Consider the following 27292-nt stretch of genomic DNA (forward strand, 5'->3'; position numbering starts at 1 on the left):
TCCAGCCCTATCAATGTGAAATAGGGCAGTATTAAAAGTAGGAAAAGAACTATACCTTGTATGAGTGGACATTGTTGTAATATCATTGATAGTCAAAAATCACATTTATATTAATGATAAATTATGTATTTAGGAACCATGAACTAGATGGAACTTTAAACACTTGTAACTGCTTTACAGCTATGTTACTAAACTGATGAAGGGTGGAGAAGAGAGTTCACTTCAAAAAGATTTATGTACAATGTTGCAGGTACGGATTTGTTGGTACTTTATAATTATTTTTTCAATTCAGTTTGAAAATTGATGCCCACAAACCTCAGATAAATTTGACAGTATCGTTAAGTGCTAGAAAAAAGATGCAGCTCCCCTGTGTCCCTGTGGCTTCAGCAGAACTTGTAACTCTAGGACCATATATCCTTGCCAACTGCAATCACTTGGAAATTGAACCTATGAAAACATATAAATAGTTTTCAGGTCAAGATAAAGAGAAATGAAACAGATAAAAGTAGTTCTTGCTTTTGTATGTGGAAAGCAACTTGAGTAGGACCAAATTAACAAGAATTTCACTTATGAGAACTAGAGCAGCAGACCCAAAATTCCCAAACCAAATCTTTATGCTGAACCATAATAATTTAAAAGTAAAAATCAGAAATCCAGAATTAACCTTCATAGCATAAAACTGTTGTGTCTTTCAAAAAAAGGTGAAAACACTTTAATATAATTTATATGGTTTCTACACATTACACATAAGAAATAATTTCACTTAATCATAAGTACAATGAATTTGATTAAACAAAATCCTAATTTACAGAACAGAAGTAAATATATGCAGAAATATATTCATTATTGCATTACAAAATAAAATTAACAGTTCTTGTTAAGATATCATCAGTTTATTACTCTGTATTTCAGATAATAGAGTGAAATCATTTTGGTATGCTTAATAATACTTATAAGTATTAATAATGGAACGTTGAGATTTGAATACAATGACAGTAAACCATTGAAATTTCACATTCACATTATACAGCCATCATCAATCCATAAGTGAATGTTAATAATGTAAAAAAATATAAAATGATTGTAATATAACCATCTAACCATTAGCATATGGAGTTTTAAGAACACTATTTTATCTGCTAATTTGCTCTGAAATATAAGCAGTTGCTTTTCTGTCATATAAGACGTCTTTGTGCCTTAATACTTAATTTGAAATGTCCTTACTGTAAAAATATACCAAAGTAAATAAAAAAGGAGACATTTATTTACAAAAAAAGTATACATATTATATAAATGCAATTGTTTCAAAGTCTTTTTCTATGATATTGATAGAATCTGTCATTTTCATTATTTTATAAAAACTGCAGTGTTGCAAAGGCTATAATTTTTTAATTTTTGTCATTTTGAAATTTTGATGAAAATGAATACTTTTTGTCTACCTTTTAAGATAAATCAGTTTCTCCAAGTATGCTACAAAAATGATTCTTCTTTTATTAAAGAAAATCCATTCCCCATTTAGAGGTGTATGAAAGTGCACCTGAAGAAAGGAAGAAATTACTATCCTACTGAATGTTTTTACTTGATAAACCTGATAACATCAACCATTCAGCATATTGTATTAGCACCATTGGCATGGATTGTTAATGTACTGTACCAATTATAATAGGAATGGGAACTTGCATATTGTGTGCCATCCCTATTTTTGTGGAATTTCATCTTACCAAGTATGCTATCATACAATATAAATTCAAGTGTATAAGGATGATTCAAATGATGGTATATAACAATCCTGCATTTTACCAATACTATATATAGATTTTTCTGTAGATACTAAATGAAACTCTAAAGAAATAGACTTTAAAGCATACTCCTTTAATTCACTAGAATACAAGGAGAATTGCTTTCATATACCTGCATATGTTGTAATATATATAGATATGAACATAAGTGTAATTTTATCTCCTCCAAAAGCTCTGGAAATCATAAAGCTTTTTATTGTATGATTTACTTTGATGGTTAAATGCCAACCATTGCATATATTCTCTCTTTTAGTTTATAGACTGTAACTTATGCTTAAATGACTATAGCATACTATAGGCTTGTAGCCTGTGGTACATAATTTCACAGTTTCAACATTGTTGTGGGGAAGGCCTTCCATGTTTTAGGAAGTTATGAACCAAATATAAATTTCATGAGCACCCACAGCGATCTACTACCATGGCTGGAATTTTCCCATATATTATTTGTTCTTTGCCATTAAAATATAGCATATTAATTGGAGACATCTTTGTGGGAGTGCAGCAGGGGCCTGCTGAACCTCTGGGGTTTGCTTGGTGTACAAGATGAGTATGAGGATATTTTTGTAAAAATACAAATTCACACTCTCCAGAGCAGTAATTGGCCTTGTATCTTTTGGGTGCAATAATCCAATCCCATCCAAATGCTTCAAAATCCACAGTTAGAGGGTAACGACAGCATCGAGATTCCGTTGAGTGCTCATCACAGTCAAGTCCAAAATCTCTTCTGGATCTTTTTGGTGTGTCTGTTACCTTGATTTCTAAAAATGGATTCTATGTGAAAAAGAAAGAGTGATCAGTAATATGCATAGATCCTGAACATTTTCCTATCTCAAGAACTCATTATTAAAGAAAAACTAATTATTTTGTTTATACCACATTTATTGTTTTAAGATTTTTAATTTTTTTATTGATTTTAGGGAGAAAGAGGAAGAGGGATGGGGGAGAGAGAGAGAAAGAGAAACATCAATGTGAGAGATAAACATCAATTGGTTGCCTGTAGTACACACGCTGACCAGGGATCAAACCTGCAGCCCAGGCATGTACCCTCACTGGGGATCAAACCAGCGAGCCTCCAGCAAACTGTACCACACTAGCCAAGGCTATACCACATTATTTTTAAAAGTCACAGCATTAAAAAATTTTAATTTACACTAGGATTGATTCTTCCCTTATAGCTCAAATGTATACAGCAGCAATACCAATTTCCTTGTGGTATATCATAGATGCTCTGAAAGTATTTATAGAATATTTATGAGAAGAAAGAGAAGAAGAGAGGGAAGAGTTTAAGTTACTCCCTGTCTTCCCTCTTGTTGATCAAATATGTTGGCTAAATATGTCCGACGACTCCTGGAGAGACAGGTATACTCATCCATCCTCCACTCAGGAAAACTTGGGTTTTAAAGCCAGAACAACACAGTTACTTCCCAGCACTGTATGCATTATAATGGGAAAAAGGAAGGTAGGGTGATGAAGGTGGTGGTACGTATAGTGGGTTGGAAAGAGAAACTTGAAGAGAGGGAGGGACAAATTCAGAAAATGATACAATATTTCCTTTATTCTTTCACTGAAAGATGTTTCTACTCAGATATTTAAACAGTAATTTTCTAATCCTTCCCTTGCTCCAATCTTTTCATGCATTTGAGACTTTTTTCCTTTTACATGAAAAATTCTGAGGAATATGTCATATTGATCACCTGTTTAATAATAATTAAAACCTATCACATTACCCACTTTGATCATTAAAATGCTACCCATAAAAAAGAATACTTTCTTAAATTAATAGCAGTTTTTATCCTATACCAGAATCAAAATAGACCAAGTATTCATTGTTTTTTAGCATTATAAAAGCAGTAACATTATTTTGAGAGTCCAAAACATTTTATATAGCATATTTAAAGAAAAAGAGATCATTTGGAAAACTGTATAATCTCTTAAAGAATGTTTTCATTAAAGTAGACCTGACAGTACACTTAGTAAGAACACTGAAAAGATAACATTTATTGCTTACAGGTATTCTTTTGTTTTAAATTATGTCAATAGGTGGAAGTAAAAAATATGGTTGCATTAAATAAGTTTTTGAAATCATAAATAAACACAAGCATAGGTAAGCAAGAAAAGTAACTCTAAATTTATACTAGGTTTTAAAGTTATTTTCATTACTTTTATAATATATAAGGTATTATCATCTGCTTGGCCTGTAATTAAATTAGTTGGCATTGCCTAAGTAAACTCTTGAATGTTTGCTTTTGAATGATAAGACAGCTCAAATAAGCTAAGCAGCACAATTAACTAGCCTGAGCATAACATTTTATTAGTATAATTCACAAAGTAATCTACATATACATCAGTGAATTAATAGCCTACAAAATAATGCATATATTTATCATTAAGGACCTTAAATATAGTATGTTTAATAAAATATAAGCCTAAACATATTATACTTAATTACTATAAATAAAAGCATTTATTTTAGTTATTACTTTTATAGATTCTTTTTTTCTGCTTTATGAAGCAAAAAAAAATTCAATACATTATGCTCTTCTGGGGGGGCTAGTTTTAATTTCTTATATATACAGTAGAATCAACTATGAAGATTTCATGTTTTTATTCATATAGTTATGTAGCATATCCATTCCCAATTCCCATTCCCAATCCAAGAGAGCTACCTAAGAAGGACTATGGAATAACTTTTAAAAATCATCATGCAAAGTAAAAGTATCAAGAGGATGTTTCATAGAATATGAAATTAGATACCTACTTTTATTGGATACTGGGCTGTCATTGGGGTAAGATACCCTCGTCTGGCTTATGAGCATAGGAATTTGGTAGCTATTTTCACTATTACTCATTCACATTATGATGAAAACATAACAAGGTTGTTAGAATGTTATTTTCACTTATCACTTACCAGCCCATCTTCTCCTGGTCCTGGGAAGGTTACAGCAAGATCATGACCATTCTCATCTAAAGCCTTGATTTCAATGCCTAAGTTGGATTCAGGTTGTTTGAGCCAATTTTGCAACACTGTCTTCACATCAATGCTCTGCCAAATACCAGTGCCTGGGTTCATGTCGAGTTTCAGAGATCGGATTCCAGTATACCTTGTACCGTCTTTCATGGGTTTGATGAGTCTCAGGATTTGCACAAATACTGTTGTAGGAGTCTGGACGGGTCTCAGATAAATCCACAGTTGGGCCTTTACTACTTTATTGAATTGTATTTTAGAGCTAAATTTAAAGAAACAACATTTGGGTTTTCCTTCCACTTGCATTAGAAGATCAGCTATAAATGAATCAGAGAAGAGTTATTGAAATTATTTCTCATATAAAATGAACAAACCCCTGCATAGTAACTGGAGAGTATGTTTTCTGTTGGATTAATGAATATATAATCTTTTAAAATTAAAAACCATGTAGAATTTCTTTCATAACTCAGAAAAATATCAAAGAAAATAATTACTCTAGCTTTTCAGAATTTTTAAGATATGTGTTTTTTTAGCTGTTTATGGGGCATCTATTCACTTTCCAAAGAACTGTGGATGAAGGAAAAATCTATGAAGGAATGAACAGTGGATGAAATTTTAAAATGATGATGATTAGAGAGAACAAGAGACACCGTGGAGGAACATCCACTTAGAATTCTTTGGGAATCTGAGTAGTTACACTTACTGAGCAGCTGTACCAATCAGTCTGGAAGAAGGAACCCTTCCCCCAGGCCTGAATTACCTGGGGACAAGACACACTGAACAACTAACTGAGCCTGGGGAATCAGTAGAAAATATAGTACATCTGTATGTTTGGGCTCTAGAATAGCCTTTTAAGGGGTCAAAACTAAGCAGGTAATTAGCACCGAAATTGAAATGTTAAATTCCAAAGTTAGAAAGTATGTCTTTAGTGCCAGGCTGTCAGTGTAAGCAGAAGCACTGAAAAATTTCTTTCCTCTTGTTTTTCCAACATTGTTTATAAATAAAGCAAAGCTATTCCAGGACTATCTGATAACAGAGACTTAAAGGAAAATTATTTGTTGCATTATATCCAGATTAGTTAATAAAGGAAATAATATTTTGAAACAATTTGAGTGCAGTTTACAGTTATGAAGCACTGTATACAGCAAGAGCACAGACACATGACACAAAATCTTTCCTGTCCTGCTTTCTCACTTAATGTTCCTGTCTTCCTCCCTTTCTTTGACTAGAGTTTTGAACTGACTGCAGGAGGAATTGTATGAAATGCAGTCTCTTTCAGAAGCAATGTCGATACTACAGGTAATAGTCCTCCCTCCCATAAAGAACTGAGTAATATTTTAGAAAGTCCCTAAGCAATGTGCCTTCCTGGGAACGTACACACTGGGTACTTACAGCAATAGTACCATGGTCAAGGTTTAAGTAGGTTTGTGAGCCATAACGTACTCAATTAAAATGCTTATTTCTTAGGCATTTCTGATAATTAGCTCATGATAATCATTATGCTATTTTTGCTTCATCATTGCTGTTCTTAATACATTATATTTTTTAAAAATAGTTTTTCATATTCTCCAGTGTAGTAGCTTTCAAAATTAAGTATTTTAATTTGTAAAGAACATAAAAAATGTGAGAAGTGGTTTTGAATAACAAGTCATTCTAGGTGTTCAGCAAATGCTCAAATGGACTTAAACATCTACAGATTTCTTCCTTTCTCTATTCTTAGTGAAAAAGACTTGTTACTACAAATGCATATTTCAAGCAATCAGATACATTTATGGAATTTTATGTAATTTTTAAACATTGCATTTAGTACCCCTCAGAAGTTGCCTGGTGGTATTAAGCTGGCAAAGCATAAGCATGTTTACTTGTCACATTAAACTAAATAACATTAATGCTTTTGCAAGCATGTTCAGAGATTACTCTCATTATTATATTGCTCATGAAATCGTGAAAAAAAAAGAAACCTCTTTTCCCTCCTACTTACATAAAAGCCAACAGCTTGTTAAAAGAGCCTGAAAGTAGATCTGTTTCTCATAAACACTAGAAGGACAGAAGCCGAACTGTTGATATACACTAAGAGCACTACTTACACTCTGTAGGCATGGTAATGATCGTTTCCGTCGTGGCATGGTAATCATCATCTTCCAGGGAGCCGTCACTGCTGTCATCTCTCTGCACATCGTACTGATCGATCAGTTCCCGGAGTGGAGGAGCTTTGGGCAAAAGTTGTCTTATAGCATCTTTGCTGATGTTAGGAGCTGTTTCTAGCCGAAGTTTACTGAGGATTTGAATTTTTATGGCTTCTATTCTTGAAGATTTAGTGTTTTGTCTCCAAGTGCATGCATTACACAGCCCCTCTTTTTCCACATTTTCTTTTTGCTCGCTGTTCTCATTTAGATCCACTGGACCAGCGACAATCAGCATAAACAGGTAAATATAAACATAGATTTGCAGTTTTTGCATGATTTTAAAATCAATACAATCTCTTCCCTGTTCTTATTTCCTTCTTTTACTTTTCTTTTGCTTTTGAGTAACGCCAAGCAAAATTGTAATGCCTCTACAGTCGAAGAGACAACTTGCCACACCAGTGAATCTTTTATACTGTATTCCAAGTGGCTTTTTATATTCCAACTTTGATGAGACAAGTGTCGTCAGGATCTATGATTGGCTCTTGCTCCACAATGAATCTCGCTGTCAGAGGTTAAAACCCTGTCTGTCACAAGTCATGAAACAGTATTTTGTTACAGTCAAGGGTGAGCTGATTCATTTGAGTACTTCATAAAAGAAATAAATCTACAAATAATGAAAGATACATGTGACATTTGAAAAATTAAAGTCTATATAAACAGTAATGTAAACTACAGTTCACTCTTATTAATCTTGATATGTGAAACTCTTAAGTTATAATTTAAATAAGTATTGTAACTCTTAATTTACACTGCATGCTTAAAATGTTGAGATGTTACTTCCTCAAGAATTAAAATGATTTTATACTATTTAAGCAAGCATTTGAAGTAAAAAATTATTTGTTATTTGTTATATTACAGAATTTTTAGTCCTGTGTAATTAGGAAAATATAAATTTAAATCAGGAATATCTCAATGAAAAGAAAAATCAGGATTGTAATATTAGTAAAAGACTTTCAGCTATAATTTGAGAAACTTGTTTTCCTGACTAAATCTTTAGTACATGTTGAAAATCATCATGATGCACATGAAATTATTTTTAAATTATTTAATATTTTATTAGTACAAAAATTGTGCTTAATTTTTGACTAATTATTATTGTTATTTCCTATTCTAAAACTGCAGACTAATATTGCTCAGAAGATGTATTTCTTCATTGTTTATTACCAAGAGGATAATGTCAGCCAGTAGAAAATTCTCTGAACTTAGAATAAGAAGACAGTGGATTTTATGACTGGTGATGCAGCACTTATTACAATTTTCCTCAAATTTCCAGTGGTAAAAGTAAAAAATGTATATGTTCTCTATAAATTATATCAGAATATTAAGAACACATAAAGGGAGGAGCACCATAATAAAAGGGTGTTCATTTTTGTGTGGTTTTTTTGTTTGTTTGTTTCCCAACTGTGAACAGGTTTGCACCCTTTTGCCAGTTTTTTATTTTGACCAGAGGGCAGACACCTGGCAGGGATTTGGGGTATGGTCTGAGAGCAGAGAATAGAGCTTTTTGTTCTCTATATTTAAGTGGCCTCTGTAGGGATCAAACTCTCAACCTTAGCTTTGGGAGCCCCAAGATCTAATCAAATGGACTATTAAAGAGCTAAACAAACATAGCCAGCAAGAAACAGAAGCTGTTTCCAGGCCACAGATTTCTTCTTCCTACTCTTTTTTGGAAAGCTATGGACTCCTAAGAGAGTTAACCTATTACTTTTTTCCCCCGAGAGAATGCAGTGGCTCATAGTTATTTTTTAGGTCACTACCACTTTTGCACATTGCACACTAATTTACTGCCTCAGTGCGCTAAAATGCAACTCAGTAGCCTGAAAAATTTATGCATTTTCATCAAATTCTTAAGAGGTATCTACATCTCTTGAGAAAAAATGGCCTTACATAATGCATTAGATTTGCCCATCATTAAAGATTAAGGAAAACCAGACACAAACCAGATGCCTTGAAGGATTTCAGAATTTCAGATACTCTTTGTTGTAGGACAATATTAAATCAGGCTTATAAAGTTTTGTTTGGTAAATTTATTTTTCAATACATAAATCTTTTAGTGTTATAATAATTGTAACATGAGAAGTCAAACCTTTTTAAAACACTTTTTTTATTAGCATTTCACAGTAAGGCTCTGGAGTCAGACCTGTGTTCAAATCTCAACTGCCAATTCTAACTATGTGATAATGGATGAGATACGTAAATTAGCTAACCTTCAGTGTCCTCATAAAGTTTTGGGGGAATGTAATTTAATAATCCATGTAAATTGCTGAATATAGCGCCTGTCATATAGTAAGTGATTGATAACTGGTACTTGAGTGCTTGGTTTTTGTTTCATGCAGAGGGGTTTAAGATTATGCTTAAACTTATCCTGCACATGAACTAGAACTGCTCCACATTATAGCTGCCAATTATATCACATAGGCTACTTCTCTAGGCCTCTAAGTTAAATAAAATTTTCTAAGGCAGCTTGATTACAGGACATGTTTCAGCTCTTTATTCTTACTTCTTGGAAGAAAGAACAATGGTTGTCATCTCCATGTATGGTCAATGCTCATTTGTTCATGGATTCCACATTTGCAAATTTGCTCACTAGCTAAAATTTATTTTTAACCCCCAAACTAGTATTTGTGATATTTGTGGTCATTCATGCATATGTGCAGAGTGGTGAAAATTTTGAGGCTTCTGACACACAGGTTCCCAGATGAGGTCACACAAGGCAGTCCTCTGCCTTGTTTCAGCTCTCAGGCTGTAAACAAGTGCCCTTTTTGCAGTCTATTTACTACCATGTTTTTCACATTTTGTGTCCTTTTGGGGGGTAATTCAGTGCACGATGTAGTATGCAGATGATGCTTTACTGAATTGTACACTTGAAACCTGTATTGTTTTGCAAACCAATGTCACCCCAGTTAATTAAATTTAAAAAAATAATAAAAATAAAATCAAAAGTAGTGAAAGAAGTCAGACAAAGACAAAAAATATAAATATAAATGAATAAAATGGTCCCCAAGCAGAGTGCTGAAGTGCTGTGCTCCTAAGCACAAGAAGGTGGAGATGGAAAGTAGAATGGTGGCTGCCAGGGACTGGAAGGAAGGGTGGGGGTGTGAGGAAGCCACAGTTTAACAGATAGAGTCTCAATTGCGGAAGATCAAAAAAGTTCTGGAGATGGATGTTGATGGTTGCACAACAATGTAAATGTACTCAATGCCACTGAAAAGTACACTTTAAAATGGTTAAATGGTCAAATTTATGTTATGTTTCAGCACAAACTTTTTTTTTAAAAGAAAGTTGTGATATGACTTAGGAAGAAAATTCATTATGGAAAAATGTGTGTTAGATAAACTTTGTTGAAGCTTGAAATATAGTGCTTTTGGCCTTGAGTTCTACGTTAATGAATCAACAATAAGATTTCTTTACACAGAAACTCATATAAAACAAGGTTCTATATTTATTAGTTGGTAAACATGCTGTGACCAGGGGCTCACAGGAACCTAACCTTGTATTTCCCCTAGGAGCAGTGTGGTTCAGTTATCACTAATTCAGTGTTGGCAATGACTTTACAGAATATAACTACCATGAATAATAAGAATCAACTCCTCTAGACGTCAGTAGTGAATGAGTCAATGAAGTGCTGAAGAAATTTTGAGAACATACATTATTTTTCCAGTGGCAGTGATTGCAACTGTCCCTAGGTTCACCAGCTGTAGGAACCTTCACAGTGGTTGGACTGCTGGGGGGCCTAACTTTGGATGCTTTCAGCAAGGAGACAGGACAGTGTGTCATTATTGTGCATGAGTGGAGACATCCTTTTTAAAAATTTTTTTAAAGGTTTTATTTATTTATTTCCAGAGAGAGAGGAAGGGAGGGAGAAGGAGCAGGAGAGAAACATCAATGTGTGGTGCCTCTCACGTGGCCTCCACTGGGGACCTGGCCTGCAATCCAAGCATGTGCCCTGACTGTGAATTGAACCGGCCACCCTTTGGTTCACAGCCCACACTCAATCCACAGACCTACACCAGCCAGGGCTGGAGACATCCGTTAGTTGACTGGAAGAGCTTGGTTGATATGCCTGTTGACTTTGTTTAGGTTGGCCATCTTTAAAAGCAGTTTCCACAGGAGTTAGGATTTAGGTGGCCAGTGAAGCTCTTCACAAGACTTGTGTTTGTCTTTTCCTCTCTTCTTCTTTGTACTGGAAGAGCCTTAACATCTCTGTAACTATTAGTAAGGTAGCAAGCAAATTTCCATCACCTCTGTTGCAAATACCAGAGGGTGTTTCAAAACAACTTTGAGAGTATACAGTATATTTCCAAAAAAAATGTTTATTCTTTACAGTCTGGGAACCATTTGGTGCATTAATGTGAAGGCTTGCTAGCTTAATGCTGTGGTCAAAGAAAGGAGGAGGAGACTAGGAACTAAAGTAGGATGGATCATAAAAAAATTTAACCCTGTTGTGGGGAAAAACCCAGAAAGTTTTATTTTACTGATCACTCCTGCCATTTCCTTGCACTTTTGTGTCACTCTGTGCTGACGCTTAAGGCCAGGAAAAACTGTGCAGTGCTCAACTCACATAGCCGCATGAGAAGGTAGTCATCTCACATTGATGGTGCCTGGTTATCCATGCTTTCAACAGATTATAGAAGCAAAATGAACAAAAACAAAAAGATTCTTGAGCGAGGGAACTACAGTGTAGGAACAGAAGACAGGAGACCTGAAATATAGTTCTGGTTTTGCTGCTGACATTCTATGTGACCTTGAATAAATCAGTTAGCAAAGACTTCTCTTATAAGTGTATGTATTAATTCACTTGTTATTTTATGAAACATCCTAATGTCTGTTCTGTGCCTGGCACTGTGCTACATTCTGAGGAGAAAACAATGAGCTGGACACAAACAGTTACCGTCTTCATGAAACCTACAGTCCAGTTTCTTCATGTAAGTAAAATATGAGGAAATTCGGTGGGGTCTGCCCTTCAGTTCAGGTTTATTGCCTGAGGCAGTAATTCTCAAACTTTTGGGTCTCAATATTTTTTATACTCTTAAAGTTATTTACGATCTTCAAAAGCTTAGTTTATGTAGGTCATATCAATCAACATTTAACATATAAGTTAAAACGAGAAATTTTAGGATGTAGGCATAAAGAAGCATATATTCTATCTGCTGAGAGAATGATGAGGTCACATACTGTGGAGCCTCCAGAAAATCCCACTGTACACATAAGAAGGAATTTGAATAGCAAAAGAAATCTTAGGATTGTTATGAAAATAGTTTTTAATACACAGATTTTCTGAAAGGATCTTTATTCCCGGGATTCCCTGGACTACACTTTGAGAACCATGCCCCAAAGTAATAATTTTTATGCTATTTTAATTGAATATTTTTCCCTATAACTCAAAGTCCCCTCCTCCTATTACCTATAGCTTTGCTTTTAACAAGACATCAAGTAGTCATTTTGAGATATTGTATATTTATTTACTGAGATATAATTATTTCCAGAACAGAAACATAAATACTATTGTATTATAATCACCAAAATACCAAGTTGTAGGTTATCTAGAGCACATTGGTACATTTGTCGGTTCTAGGGTATAGACTGAGATCTGTGGTCTTGAGGAATTCCTTGTGGTTGCTCTTCAAGTCGGTCTTGAAATACTAATATGCACTTTGTGGCAATGCCTCACAATAATGTCCCAGTTAGTAAGGTTAGAGGTAGACTTTACTCAGGAAAACTTCAACATGCTATTTCTCTCCTCCTTCCTTTCCAAAGTGGGAAGTCTAGCTTATTTATTGTACATTTGAAATGCAGAGAGTAAAAATAAGTCATAATTTGGTTTCCTCATTTTTCCATTGAAAAAAGATACTAGACTTGGTGTTAAAATTGTATAGATTGTGCCCTCCTCTATTACTACAATTTCAAATGTTTGCTTTTGTTTCCTTACTTATCTTTCCTGCCCTCAAATAGACTATGAGCTCTTTCAAGGTAGGGGATTATTTTTTGTCATTAAGGCATTTTTTGTCTCTTCAGCTGCTGGTCCAATACTTGCCACATTATTAGGTTGACGAAGGATGTTTACTGGATAGTAGAACCAGTAAGTAAATTAATTTCTCCTTAAATACAAGAAACATCAACTTTCTAATTTTCCAAGATGTGTAATTAGTATATATTTGCAGACTTTCTAAGTGACTCTAGTGTGTTTTTGGTTTGCTCTGACTATGGTTCATAGCATTTCTTTTGGTCCTCTTACTCAAACTGGTAGGGGAAACTGGTGGTCCTTGCCTCCTCTAGTCTTTGTCTGCTAGAGCACTGGGCACATTTAACATTCCAGTGGAGCTGTTGCATTTAATGGTGTGTGGCTCTTAACAGGAACGTTGAAAGAGAGTGACCATGCTGGCTGTGACACCACTGTTTAAGGCTAGTGGAGCTCTTACCCCAACACAGATCGTATCTGTTTAGGGAGCAACAAAGGTAACCAGAGCTCTGTGTGTGTACGTACATGTGTGTGTTTAAACAAGGCAAAGACAGAACAATATGCCTTGACACAGTGGGGACAACTGTGAACTGATTAAATGTGTTACAGTCTTCTTCCTTCGTATTTTTCTCTGTCACGTACTAAGTTTCTCAGTGATCCTTCTCCCCCTGCTTTCCCCTCAGACCAGCAGCAAGGAGGTTTCCCCTGAAACTGATAAAGTTTATCGCCTCTGTTTAACCCAAGAAGGCATAGCTATTTGAGTAGCCGTCTAACGTGGGCCAGAAGTCAACCTATTTTTTCAGACTACTCTCTCAAACTAAGTTCTTTACCTTCTCATGTTCACCTTTTAGTTACATAAGTCATTTCATAAAACTTAGCTTTTTAGGTATATTTGGATCATCCAGATAACCACCTTATATCTGGGTACTATGTCAATGTCTTCATGTTTTACAGTGTCTACAAACAGTATTTGCAGGTGAACTTTTTACTATACTCAAGTTGGCTTCAATGCCACTAAAGTGATAGGGGTTGACTTTTATTTATGGGAGTTCTCAAAAATTTGGTTTTCCTTTCAAAGAAATCTTTACATTATTCAAGCTTAAGAACCTGGCTCAAATAATCCTCTTATTTTTTTCAATAGCAAAGAAGGATAGCTACTTACACCCTTCACCCAAAGGTAGTGGCTAGTGTTTGGAAAAAATCTGTGATTCATTAATTCAGCCCCTTTTACTGGATTTAGATTTTCTTTTTGTTTATTTGAATGTACATGCAGTGAAATACCGTGTAGGAATGTTTCAAATTGCCTGATAGAGGCTATATCTGTCTTTAGTTGGGCCCTCATACTTGGTACAGCCACACTCTTACTTTTGGTCCGAACTTCCACACCATTGTCGAACTCCCTAGATGAAGAAGCACAAACTTCTGCCTGCAGCTGTACATTTCACCGCCCCCCGCCACAAAATTTAAATAAGTGAAACTTTTTAAATTTACTAATAAGAAATAGGATAATAAGAAGTTCATTTTCATTATTTTTGACGACTGAGTTGCTTCATGATGTTCTGGTTTACTTTAGAAGAAGCACATTGTTTCCAGGGCAATGACAATATAGATTGAATTGGCAGGCATTGCTTTAGTTTTAAGATCTTCACCCTTAAAAGTTAAGCAAGTAAACAACTTTAACTTTAAAAGTTAAAAGTAAACAACCACTCCCCAAAGACAGTCTTGCAACTTTCAGGTTTTTGTTTGGGGGACCTTTGAAAACTATAGACTCAATACAAAGAATGTTTCTGTAGATAAGAAAAAGAAAGATTCAGATTTTAAAATTTAAAAACCCTTTTTTAAAAAAATAACTCCCTCTTTACTTGGTTTGGAAGTAGTGATAGCCTTATAAGAATTCAGTTCTTTCCAAGAGTGTTCAGAAAACATTTTCTTATTTCCTCCGAATTGCCTAAAGTATTGTTTTTCATAATTCACAGGGGATTGGTTTTCAGAGAAATCTGTTTCTAAATTCTTTTCTAAATTCCTAGAAAGGTCCATTTAAAAATGTATTCATTTTTTCATTGATTCATTTATTTGTTGTTTAAACTCTTACTGAGCACCTGGCTTGTGACAGGTATACTATGTAAGGAATTGAAGACCAGGAGTCTGGGCGGGGGGGGGGGGGGGGGGGGGGGGGGGGATGCTTTTTGCCTAAGGGAAAAAGTTTAATTTTGGAAATAAGAATTTTAAGATTATTATATCTAATCTACCCATGAACAGATGAGAAACTGAAGCCCAGAAAGAGGTTACATGATTAATTTACAAAGACATTTTTCATGAAATACCTTTGATGTACCAAGTACTTCTTTTATATGGGTTAAGACTTTTTTTTTAATGTTCTAAAATTAACAAATAAGGTCAGTGCTCAATTTCCTGGGTTGATGCCATAGTGGTGCCCTTTGTTCTTGGACCCAATCCAGGGTCTGACTTGGCAACTGAAAGCCCCAATGACCAGTGTTGGCAATTAGTATAGGGGTTTTAGTATCTGCTGACTAAATGTAATCTGGTTGCCCATTTGCTCAGATATTGGGGCTCGGTCTTTTGCTATTAAAACATCACTACTTCTGTTAAACTAGATTTTCAGTATTTCGAATTATATATTTACATTCTTGATATTTAAAATTAATGTCAGTAGTTTCTAGTAATTTTAACTATAAAGAGTCTAATCTGACTTTCTTATTGGTTTGAAAATAGGTAAAATCTTGAATTATATTAAAAACATTTTATTTAATTAGATTTAACATGAACATTCTGGCCCCTGCTGGGAACTCTAAGAACTACATCACTGTTCTGCTAATTTTTTTAAGGTCTTAAGGACTTCAGTTTAAACCGTGAATTCAATTTTATGTATCTTCTCTCTTTTGTATAGAAATTTATTGAATAAAATATATAAGTAAGGCATTATCATTATTAAGACTCAAAGTTTGTGTTAAATATTGGACATTTTTACATGATACAGTAAACTTAAATTTACTATAATATAAATTTTCTACCTTAATTTTACATTTTGAAGAAATCTAATATGTTTCATCTCCACTCAATCTCACTGAGAAATCTGATAAGAGAACAGGTGACATTTCCTTGGTAAACTGTGGAAGACGCTACTTAGAATTTCATTTCATTGAATGTTTACTTACTACCCACCGTTTGGTTGGTTATGGGTAGGCATTAAGTGTATTTATATAAAACATTGCCTTACCCCCAGAAAGGAATGGATAATAGTTATAAAACAGCTCTTCAGCAAGGTCAAAGTTATGGAGTGAGTACTATAGGACAAACCATTTCCTGGGTGTTGCTGGAATGATTTGTGTATATGGAGATTGAGGAGTGGAGGACAAATAGAAGACTGGAAACAAGATTATAAAACCTCCCCTGTCCAGAACCTTTGAATAAATAAACAAACACTTTTGCCCAGGTAGTCCCCACAAGCTCTCTGGCTTGAGTAAATTAGGTAACCTCCATTTCCTCATTTGTGAAGTGGGAATATTAGTCAAATTGTGAGGACTAAATAAGATAACAGTGTAAAGTGCCAAGAACAATGTCTGGTGACAAGTAAGTGCTTAATAAAGGTTGAATATTAAAGTCATTGTCAACGTCTAATAAAGATACTACCAGGAGTGCCTAACAACATTTATATCATTAATATTAGTTTCTATTAGAAATCTTTGCAAAATTTAAAATTTATAAATTGAAGCTTTGAAGATGAAGGATTGTAACAGGGGACACCCCGCCATGGGGGAGGGTTTGGAACCGCTCACGCGTGGGAATGGGTTTTGCAGGGGAAACTGACTGTCTTTATTTCAAATTGCATGCCTAAAACAAAAGATTCCTTTTTCCTTTCCGCTGAACTCTGCTTGGAGTCTTGCCTGATAGGCAGCGTGTTCCTAGGCAGCAGATGGTAAGACCCACTCCTCACACACACCGGGTGGGTACTGGTGACAGGATGGGTCTGTATGATGTACACAGGAGGGACACCTAAAGCTCTGATTTAAAAAAGAGAAAGAAAAAAGTAGGAAAAGGTATGCCAGGCAAATGCTAACAGAAGGAAAACTGAGGTCATGACATTATTCACAGACAGGACTGAATTTTAGACAGACCATTTAAAACGCGACTAAGAGGGAAATTTTATGACAGTAAAGAATCTACAGCAAGGGTATAACTTTCATAAATATTAAAGCTCTAAATAATAAAATAATAAAGATACATAGAGAAAAACTGCAGAACTAGAAGGAAAAATGATCAAAAACAAAGTAGTAGTTGATTATATTTTTTAATCCTCACCTGGGGATATATTCATTGATTTTTTTCAGACAAAGAGGAAGTGGGAGAGAGAGAGTAATATTGTTATGAGGGAGGTTGCCTCCTGTACACACTCCTACGGGGGAATCGAACCAGCAACATAGGTATGTGCCCTGACAGGAAATGGAACCTGCAACTGAGGTATGTGCCCTGACCAGGGGTCGAAACCACAACCTTTTGGTGTATGGGACAACACTCCAATCAACCAAGCCACCCGTAGTAGTGTATTTTAGTTCACTTAGTGGACCAAGCAGTCAGAAGTTAATAAGGGCATATTTTAACAATGAGGTTGATGAAATAGATTTCACTGACAGAATAGATGAAATATATATATTAACTAAAATAATCGTATTTTTAAAAGCTCGGGAAATATTTATCAAATTAACTATATATTGGCCCACAAAAAAGATCTCTCAATAAATTCCAAAAATTAGAAATAATCCAGACCTCATTCTCTGATAGCAGCATAATGAAATTAAAATGAATGACCAAAATGAAAATCAACCTCTTCACTACTTGGAAATATAAAAATTATTTAAAACAACCATTGGTCCAAAGAGGAAATAAAATTGGTATTGCAGGATGTGTACAAAACAATAATTAAAACATTATGTACAAAATAATGAATAGGCTGGATGGAAACAGGTGAAGGAACTAGCCAAAGAACACATATGCATTACTCATACACACAGACAATGGTGTGGTGACGACCAGAGGGGAGGTGGCTGGGGATGGGTGTAGTCAGGCAAAGGCGGAGGGAGATGGGAACATCTGTATTAGGTCAACAATAAAAATAAAGGGGAGAAAAGAAAGAAAATATAGTGTTCATTATAAGATTATTAGAAAATACAGATAAATTTGAAAAATAATGTCCTACAATGGCATCATTGTCCTTTTTTGATTATTTAAGAATATCTTTATACTAAAAAGTTATGAAGAATTTAACCCTATTGCACTGTTGGTGGGAATGCATTCTGGTGCAGCCACTGTGAAAAATAGTATGGAATTTCCTCAAAAACCTGAAAATGGAACTGTCTTTTGATCCAGCGATTCCAGTGCTGGGAATATACCCTAAGAATCCTGAAACATCAATTCAAAAGAACTTATGCAATACTATTTACAATAGCCAAGTGTTGAAAACAGCCTAAGTGCCCATCAGTAAATGAGTGGATCAGAAACCTGTGGTACATTTGTACAACGGAATAATACGCAGCCGAAAGAAAGAAGGAGCTCCTACCTTTTGCAATAGCATGGGTGGAACTGGAGAGCATTATGCTAAGTGAAATAAGCCAGTTGGTGGAAGACAAATACCATATGATCTCACCTATAACAGGAATTAATGAACAAAATAAATTAAGGAGCAAAACAGAACCAGAGGTATGGAAACATGGAACAGACTGACAGTGACCAGAGAGGAGAAGGAGGACAACGGTGGACAGAGGGGGAAGGGACTAGCCAGAGGACATGTATGAATGACCCATAGACATGGACAACAGTGTGGGGATTGACTGTAAGAGTGGGGGGTGGGCTGGCCGGAGGAGGGCAAAGGGGGAAAAATTGGGACAATTGTAGTAGAATAACAATAAATTTTTTTAAGTTATAAAGAATTAAAAAAAGACATTACAGACCAAAACTTGCAGGATACAATTACCACTGTAATCAGCAGATATTCGTAGCTCCAAACATGTTTTATTAGACAAGAAAGAATGAGAATAATAAATAATTTAACTTAAAAAATAGAAAATGAACTACAAAATAGACTGCAAATTAGACCTTAAAAAACAGAAGAAAAATAAAAAGGTAAAATCAGAAATTAAGTCAGAAACAGCTAAGCAGTAGAATTGATCATATAAATCTATGATGTGTCCTCAAGGAGAAAAAAAGTAAAAAACCACAAGATACTATCTAAGCTAATCAACCTAAAGAAGGCACATGTATTCTAAATTAGGAGGGAGAAGGAGAAATGATGTACAGAAAGTGTGAGCAAAAGAATTAAAAGAGCTTGTATATTGCAAAAGTATTATGCAAATAAATTTGAAGACCTATGTGAAATTAAGATGATACAGATTTTCTAGGAAAAACATAACCAATGAAAAAAATCAAATAATTATCGGAGAGCTATTTTGTGAAAAGTACTAGTTTATAAATGATTTATCCAAATCCTTAAAGGCAGAAAGTATTTTTCAAAATAGCGTTTTGAGCATTTTTACTGAAATAGAATAGTATAGACTGCATAGGGCAAGTATTATAATGTGAAACTTTTGTTTCAGTGTATATATTTATACTAGGTCTCTTTTAAAGCTGCATTTCTTGCTCTTGGTCACAATCAAAATACTCTGAAAGACACTATTCTGAAATTCTAATAAATTAAAGCATAAAAATAAATGAATACAGAAAGCTTTTAAAAAATTAGGCTACCATAATATTGATGCTAACATCTGGCAGTGAGAGCAAAAAAGGAGTATTGATCTTGAATATTAAATTTAGCATTACCATGTAGGATTCTGTAATACTTTGCAAGAATAATAAGCTGCAACAAAGCCCAGCCGTTTCAGCAATGCAAACATGATTCAGTATCTGAAATTTATTAGTATCTTTCAACAAATCTAGGTTAAAAAGAGGGGGGGAGAGATCATTTTAATAGATTCCTGCAAAGTGTTTGACAGAATTTAAATAGGAATCCTTTAATTAGGACCATTCTTATTAAAACCTCCAGTAAAATATGAGTAGTATTTTCTTGAAGTGATAAAAGTGTTATGCTTAATGATAAACACTACACATATTCTCAATGAACTCAGAAATATTAAGGATACCTTAAATCATTACTTGTTAATTTTATGGAATTATTAACCAACACAAATAGACAAAATAGTGGAATAAGAAGCATAAATATTGGACAAGAAAAGGCATAGTTGTCGTTATTTTTGCACCTGTAAAAATCTAAAGAGTCAACTGAAAATGTATATAAAACAAATTAAGTAAAAACATTTTAACAGAAGTATGCAGGCGCTACGTTAATACAGTAGTTTTTAATTAACCTTGACTGGGGTTAAGCTCTTAATAAATACACAGCACCTGTGACCCACACCAACCAATTAAGCTTTTGGTAATGGGGCCTAGACATCTTAGTTTTCAAACCATCCAAGTAATTGTAATGTACAACCAGGGGAAAGAACCACTGTTCCATATGAAGAAAATACTAAAACAAATAATGAGTGCAAAGACATATCCTATTCTTGAATAGGAAGGCTCAATGTTGTATAAATGCCAGTTTCTTTTTTTATTTTGATTTAATCTTTATTTTATTTTTTTCCCATTACCATTTAGTCCTCTTATATACCCCTCCCCCCAGCAACCACCACACTGTTGTCCATGTCTGAGTCCTTTTTCCTTATAAATGCCACTTTCATTAGTCTATAAATGCAATGTAATTTCCAGTTAAAACATCAATTGGTTTTTAAATCTAAGTATTTCAGAATAGCTAGGTAAAATTTGATAAGGAAAAGAAATGAGAGGGAACTAACATTAATAGATACGAAAACAATTTAAGAACTGGTGGGGGGGTTGAACATTTTAGCAAAGAACTTTTTTATTGTTGTTCAATTACAGTTGTCCCCACTTTCCCCCAGTACTCTCCCCTGCCCTACCCACCCCCCACCTTCCACTTTCAATCCTCCCCACCCACATTGTCTTTGTCCATGGGTCCTTTATACATGTTCCTTGACTTGACCCTTCCCCTTTTGTTCCCCTGTATCCCCCTCTCCCCTCCCCTCTGGTCACTGTCAGTTTGTTCTTTATTTCTATACGTCTAGTTCTATTTTGCTCGCTTGTTTGTTTCATTGATTGGGTCCACTTATAGGTAAGATTTTATGGTATTTGTCTTTCACTGCCTGGATTACTTCACTTAGCATAATGCTCTCCAGTTCCATCCATGTTATCGCAAAGGGTAGGAGTTCCTCCTTCCCTTCTCCTGTGTAGTATTCCATTGTGTAAAATTCACCACAGTACATTTTTGGTCCACTTGTTTATTGATGGGTACTTAGGCTGTTTCCAGCACTTGGTTATTATAAATAACGCTGCTATGAACATTGGGGTGTACAGGTTCTTTTGAATTGGTGTTTCTCCCTAAGCTCTCCACTCCACACTGCTCAGTGTGAATAGTCAAAAATCTGGAAGGTTAATAAAGTATCGCCTGGCTGTGGAATAATAAAATAGCTACCACTTTTTTAAATAAATTAGTCACTGTATCAGGTACTTCATATGCATTATCTCATTTAATCCCCATAAAATCTGTAAGGCAAGTGTTATTTATCCATTTTAATATTCCAGGTAATAATGCTTTAGTGAAAAATGGGTTCTCTGTGTGTATATGCAAGTCCTCTCATGTTTCTCTTTCTTCGTTGCAGTCCATACGTCCTACCAGAAGATGGTTACAAGGGAATACAGCTATGCTGAGAATACCAGTTTGGCCCCAAGGTAGGTGCTAGTGGAAAGATGAGTATTAGGTACTTCCCGTGAGGTACTGATTCTCACAGTTGGTATGTGCAGACAGGCCTGACACACCACTTCCTCACTAGTTCAGATTCTATGATACAAATTATATAAATTTGTCCTCTTTATATATAAATTCACTAGTTCAGATTCTATGATACAATTATATAAAATTGTCCTCTTGCTCAGTTACATAAAAATACTTGCTGGCTTTATGTGTAGAAGGATGTAGTTTTTAAATAAATGTATTCAGTGTGGCATTATTTGGTCAGCAGAATTGCAAGTGTTTTGAAAATTAATTCCATCGTGCTTTGCTAAGTAACCAAAAAATTAATAAAGCCACGATGCCCTGGTGACCTCACACTGCAGTGGGGTAGACAGACTTGTAAACAGATATGTTAAAGTAGAAGGTGGTAAGTGCTGTTCTGAAGACTGAGCAGAGAGCTGGCAGTGCAATGACACAGAGGACTCTGCCTGAGGGAATCAAGAAGCTTTTACAGAATTGGTGACATTTGAGCTAGTTCTTAAAGGATGAGCAAGAGTTTGCCAGGTGAATGAGTTAATCTCTATATAAAGTGCCTAGTACAGGGCCAGGCACTTGGTAAGACCCAACAAATGCTAGCATCTAGTTCTAGTTGGGAAGTGTTCCAGGAAGAGGACACAGGTCAGTTCAATTCAAGGAACATTTATTGAGTATTTTGTATATGTCAGGCACTGTTCCAGGTCTTTAGCCCTATGTGCCAAGTACATCCTGTGAAGACAGATAATTCCACAAGGGTCTGTGTGAGCCATGTCCAGAACAACTATTTATAGATTTGCTCTCAAGGTGGAGCAGGGATGTTTGTTTTAACACTGCTGACACATTCCAACTTGATTGCAGCCCCCTACGCCAGCATGGACAGCACCGAGATGTCAGCAGCTAATGACTGCTCTAGACTCAATTTCATAAAGGCAGTGAGGACAGCCTAGCCTGGCCTCCCCCTGTGTTGGGCCACTTTGATCTGTGTTCAGGTCAGGCCCAGGCAACAGCTTTTCCTCATGATATGGATGGAAGAGTCCAGACCCCTGCGTTTCTCTTCCAGCTCATTGATCCAGAAGGTTCCACTTACCCTCTCTTCAATAAGCTCCTTTGTCATAACCAACCACCAAATCCTGATAGAGTAGGGAATAGTGGAGAATACACAGAATCTGTACTGTTATCTGAATTTACTATACTAAACACAGAACCTATACATTTCTACACCTAAAATAAAACATTTATAAATGTAAGGGACATCTATGACTATTTCCAGTGGCAGTTTTCCCGGCATAGCAGCTGGTTTACAAAAAATAGAAGGAATGGTCAGGTGTTTTACAAGCATTTTATTTAAATCTCACAGCGATTCTATGGTAGGAGTTATGGTAACTGTTATACAAATTAGGAAACTAAGGCACAGAATATTTAACTTATCCAGGACTAAAAATGGTAGCACTGAGATTTGAAATCAGGTCTATCTAACTCTGACCCACTTACTTTCTACTATGGCTTATTGTCCAATTTTAATGCTGCTGTTTATTGCATTTCTGCCATGTGCCAAAGTCAATGTGAGATGCTCAAATACATTCTTTCTAATCCTCATGAATTTTCTTTAATACAACATTTAAAGCAATTAACTGCCTTGCTAGAAATCACACAGTCCATTTCTTAGAGACTTCAATTCACACCAAGGGCTGAAAATCATAAGCCTGTTTTCTTTCTATTGTACTACACCAGAGACTCTCAATCCTGGGCATGCAGTGAAATCAAATGGGGAACATTTTTTAAAAAGCCCTACCCCCCAGAGAGTCTAATTAATTGGAGCAGAACCCAGGTGATTTTAATGTGCTGTTTGCTTTGAGACCATAGTTCTCAGAAGTTAAAGTGATTAAGAAGTTTCAGGTAAGCCATAATTTATCTCTTCATGATGGATTGGTGGGAAAAAACCACGTGTAGACTATTTTTTTAAAGTGATTGTATTTTCCTAGAAAGTACTGAAGAACATAGGGGGAGGGGTATGAGCTTTGGAGTAAGATAGACCTAGCTGAACCTTCACTTTGACTCCCTCCTGCCGAGCGGCCCTCAGCGAGTTACTCAGCATTCTGTCAAGTATTGATTGTGCAGGAAGTACAAGGTGTCCTTGAGAAGAGGATTCTATCTTGAAATACATGGAGTAGATTCTGTCTCTGGTGGTCTCTTATTGAGAGTAGGTCTGCGCACAGTGTATTGCAAAGGCCCTGGGAATACTCTGGTTTTCCTAGTCAACCTGACTCTAAAACCCATCCCACTGCCAGACATTTCCCAGGCAACCAGAGGCCCCTCTCATTGCAGCTGCTCACAGGGGCTCCTTTACTGTCAGACCGCGTGGTGTGGTTGAGAGATGACCAGGAGAGCAGGTTTCCCTTTGAGCCAGGGATGCCAGGGTAGGGCATGTGTGCTTAGGTGGGAGGGAAGGGAAAGGATAATTTAATGTCTTATATTAGGCTTGAAATATATTTTACAATTGTACAATGTCTGGATGTTAATTTGGTTTCTTGGTTATTCAATTAAAGCCATTCATAATTGTGCCAGAAATTACTGTATTTTATATACAAATAGCACTATTATTTCGGTAACCTTTTGGGTCCAATAGACTCTGAGGAATCAGTGTGGAAGCGTTACCATCATTTATAACTTTGTTTCTATGAGAGGTTTGGGGTCACTAGAAAATCCAAGTATAATAACCACTGCCATCTGTGTTATTTCTTTTCTCATTCTTTTTCTTAGTCCAATACCAAGGGTTTTTTAGAGACGACTAAAGGGGAAGGACATGAAAAGCATACTCAAGGACAAAGAAATATTTCAAAAAGATCAAAATAGCAGAAATGGAAAACATAGGTAATCTGGAAAAGGCAGAACAACTTAACATTGTAAAAATTAAACTCAAGTCTGGTACGAAGTGTATAAACTCATAAAGGCCAAAGAAGAAAAAAATGTGTCCTGTTAATGTCGATTAGAAGATTAGAATTTTCTCTTTTCAGCAAAAATGAGCCTGAGTTAACTAAATCAAGAGAACAGTTTATTTTAAAATCAGTGTAAGTTCCTAAGATTTTGCCTGGCCTCATTATTTTGTGTTATGGATACTTTTATTTGTTATGACAGAAAACTCCACCTGTATAAACAGGTCCCAGAACCAGGCAGACATCTTTATTTGCTGGTAATCCCAGGTCTGTGACCTAAAGCAAGTCATTTAACCTCTCCGGGCCAAAGGCCTGTTTCATCAATTGTGAAATAAACAGATAATGCTAAATGTTCTCTAAGCCTTCTTCCAACTTTTAAACTCAATTATGCTATGAAAAATTGTAATTACCCTTATACAAGATTTTATTTAGGCTCTTGAGTTTAAAACTAAAAAGATAGGATCCAGCAGAGGTCACTGTAGTCACATCGAGCCCTGAGTCTTACCTTCTTTTCGGTTGCAGTTGACTGTACACACCACATCCGCCCTTGGTCTCGGTTTTCTGTTTGAGACTCCGCAGACCCTCTCTGTACCCAGGTGTTATCTGAATCAATCTTAAGATGTACTCAGAAAACCCACTGCAAGTGTTTTCTTATTCTTTGTTTCTTTTCCCTCATGGTATTTATTTTCCTGTCATTGAGAGTTCATTTACCTCCATTGACTCTGAGGTCCTTCTGGAGAATTTATTTTATTAGCTATATTAGATTTTTCACCTCTTGGTATTGTGATGAATATAAAATAGTGCATACTTCTTTAAATATATGAGATTATATTAAAACACACAAAATTCAATTCTATCCTGAAGGGTTTTTTTTTTTTTAAGTCTATGAAGACCTAAAAAAATGCATTCACCTCTTTTAGAATCCAGCCAGCCCTGAGATTTCTAGAATTCTATTAATTGCTTATACTCCCCCATAGTTATTTTTCTCTGTACAAGAAACCATATAAAGACTAGTTCATATATCCAGGAGTAGGAAGGATTTCAGTGGCAGTTCTAATTTCTAATATCTTGTCTGTTGTCAAATGATATGTTTTTGCTCTGAAAGCAGAGTGACTGCACTTATAGCATAAAGAGCTGGGGGTCACTGCGTCCATGATCCTGAAAGGCAGGCATCCAACAAAGCCAGCATTGCTCCCAGAAAGCCGCACTACTGGCCAGAGTCCTAAGTTTCAGAATTCAGTCTATAGTTAAAAAGTGACTAGCATTTCTTCAGTTTCACAACTTATTTTTAAATTCATTTCAGAAAGTCTGTTATCTTACAGGAATCCTAATACTGTGGTATTTTGGTAACAATTCAAAGGAATTTATTTAAGGTATACTGAAATAAGTTACAAGTGACCTACATTCAAAGGTAAAAAGTTATTTCTTGTGTTTCTTAAAGTAAAAGACAATTTGTTTTTTATTAAACTAGTAGAGTTTATCTTCTTTTATTTAAAAAGATCACAAGTAGCCCAAATGGAACCATTTTAAAGACTAAAGAGGTTGTAATTTACATTAGTGATTACAAAGCCTAGTCAATGATATAAATTATGTCTCTTAAATTTCTGGAGGCCGAACTTTGGACCTAATGTTTGTTCCAGAATGTCCTTGTGATCCCTTTCAACTATGAAATTTTATTATTCTAATAACAAATACAAATATAATGTAAATAAGTTCCATAAATCTATTTTCAGAATTTATTTTACAGTTTATGAAATAAATTTTATAAACACAAATATAAATATGCTTAAAATTCTATGGTTTTAATACTTTATAGAATATGATTACAAAGTAATGAATATTCATCATGGAAAATGTATAAAATATTAAAAGCATAAAGATAAAACTAAAAACTACTGTTAACCTTTTCATTTATGAATAATTACTGTTAACATCTTGGTTTACTGCTCAATAAATAAACTAAAATTAAGTGACTACAATATGAATATTTTACCAAGTCACTAAATATGTTTTACACAATATTTTTTAATGGCTATGTAGTATTATATCATTTTTATTTGACAATTTATTTAAGCAATACCTTATTTTATCATAGGAAACTTAGGTTCTTTTTTTTTTTAATCCTTACCCAAAGATATGTGTATTGATTTTAGAGAGGGGCGGGAGAGAGAGAGAGAGAAAGAGAGAGAAAGAAACATTAATCACTTGCCTCTGGAATGCCCAGAGCTGGAACTGAGCCCACAACCTAGGTAAATACTCTGACCAGGGATCAAACCTGCAGCCTTCTGGTGCACAAGATGACACTCCAACACCTGAGCCACGAGGCCAGGGCAGGACATTTAGGTTCTTCCAAATTTGTCACAGTAACATTTCAAAAGCTATTATTGATGATAAATCTTTTTGTAAATATATATGTATTTTTAAAAGACACGCATTTTTACCCTGGTTGGTGTGGCTCAGTGGATTGAGTGCTGGCCTGTGAACTGCAAGGTAACCTGTTTGATTTCCAGTGAGGGCACATGCCTGGGTTGCATGCTGGGTCCCCAAGTGGGGGTGTTCGAGAGGCAGCCAATCGATGTATCTCTCACACATGGATGTT

At 35.2% G+C, this 27292-nt stretch overlaps 1 protein-coding gene across 4 annotated transcripts in view; it reads right to left on the reverse strand.

Annotated features, from left to right (window-relative positions):
* Window positions 1–381: 381 nt before the first annotated feature.
* Window positions 382–27292, reverse strand: part of MSTN (myostatin) — a 56676-nt gene continuing 29765 nt past the window's right edge. For 3 of the 4 annotated variants that reach the window (XM_053918868.1, XM_053918870.1, XM_053918871.1), the window contains 3 exons: window positions 6852–7554; window positions 4708–5081; window positions 382–2570 (listed from right to left, as the gene is read on the reverse strand). In XM_053918868.1, the coding sequence (XP_053774843.1) occupies window positions 2190–2570; window positions 4708–5081; window positions 6852–7224 (1128 nt within the window). In that variant the 5' untranslated portion in view covers window positions 7225–7554 and the 3' untranslated portion in view covers window positions 382–2189. The remainder of the gene's footprint in view (window positions 2571–4707; window positions 5082–6851; window positions 7555–27292) is intronic. The other variant, XM_024564280.3, reaches the window with a different exon arrangement.

This window comes from Desmodus rotundus, chromosome 2 (genome assembly GCF_022682495.2).
Source record: "Desmodus rotundus isolate HL8 chromosome 2, HLdesRot8A.1, whole genome shotgun sequence".
Taxonomy (NCBI): Eukaryota; Metazoa; Chordata; class Mammalia; order Chiroptera; family Phyllostomidae; genus Desmodus; species Desmodus rotundus.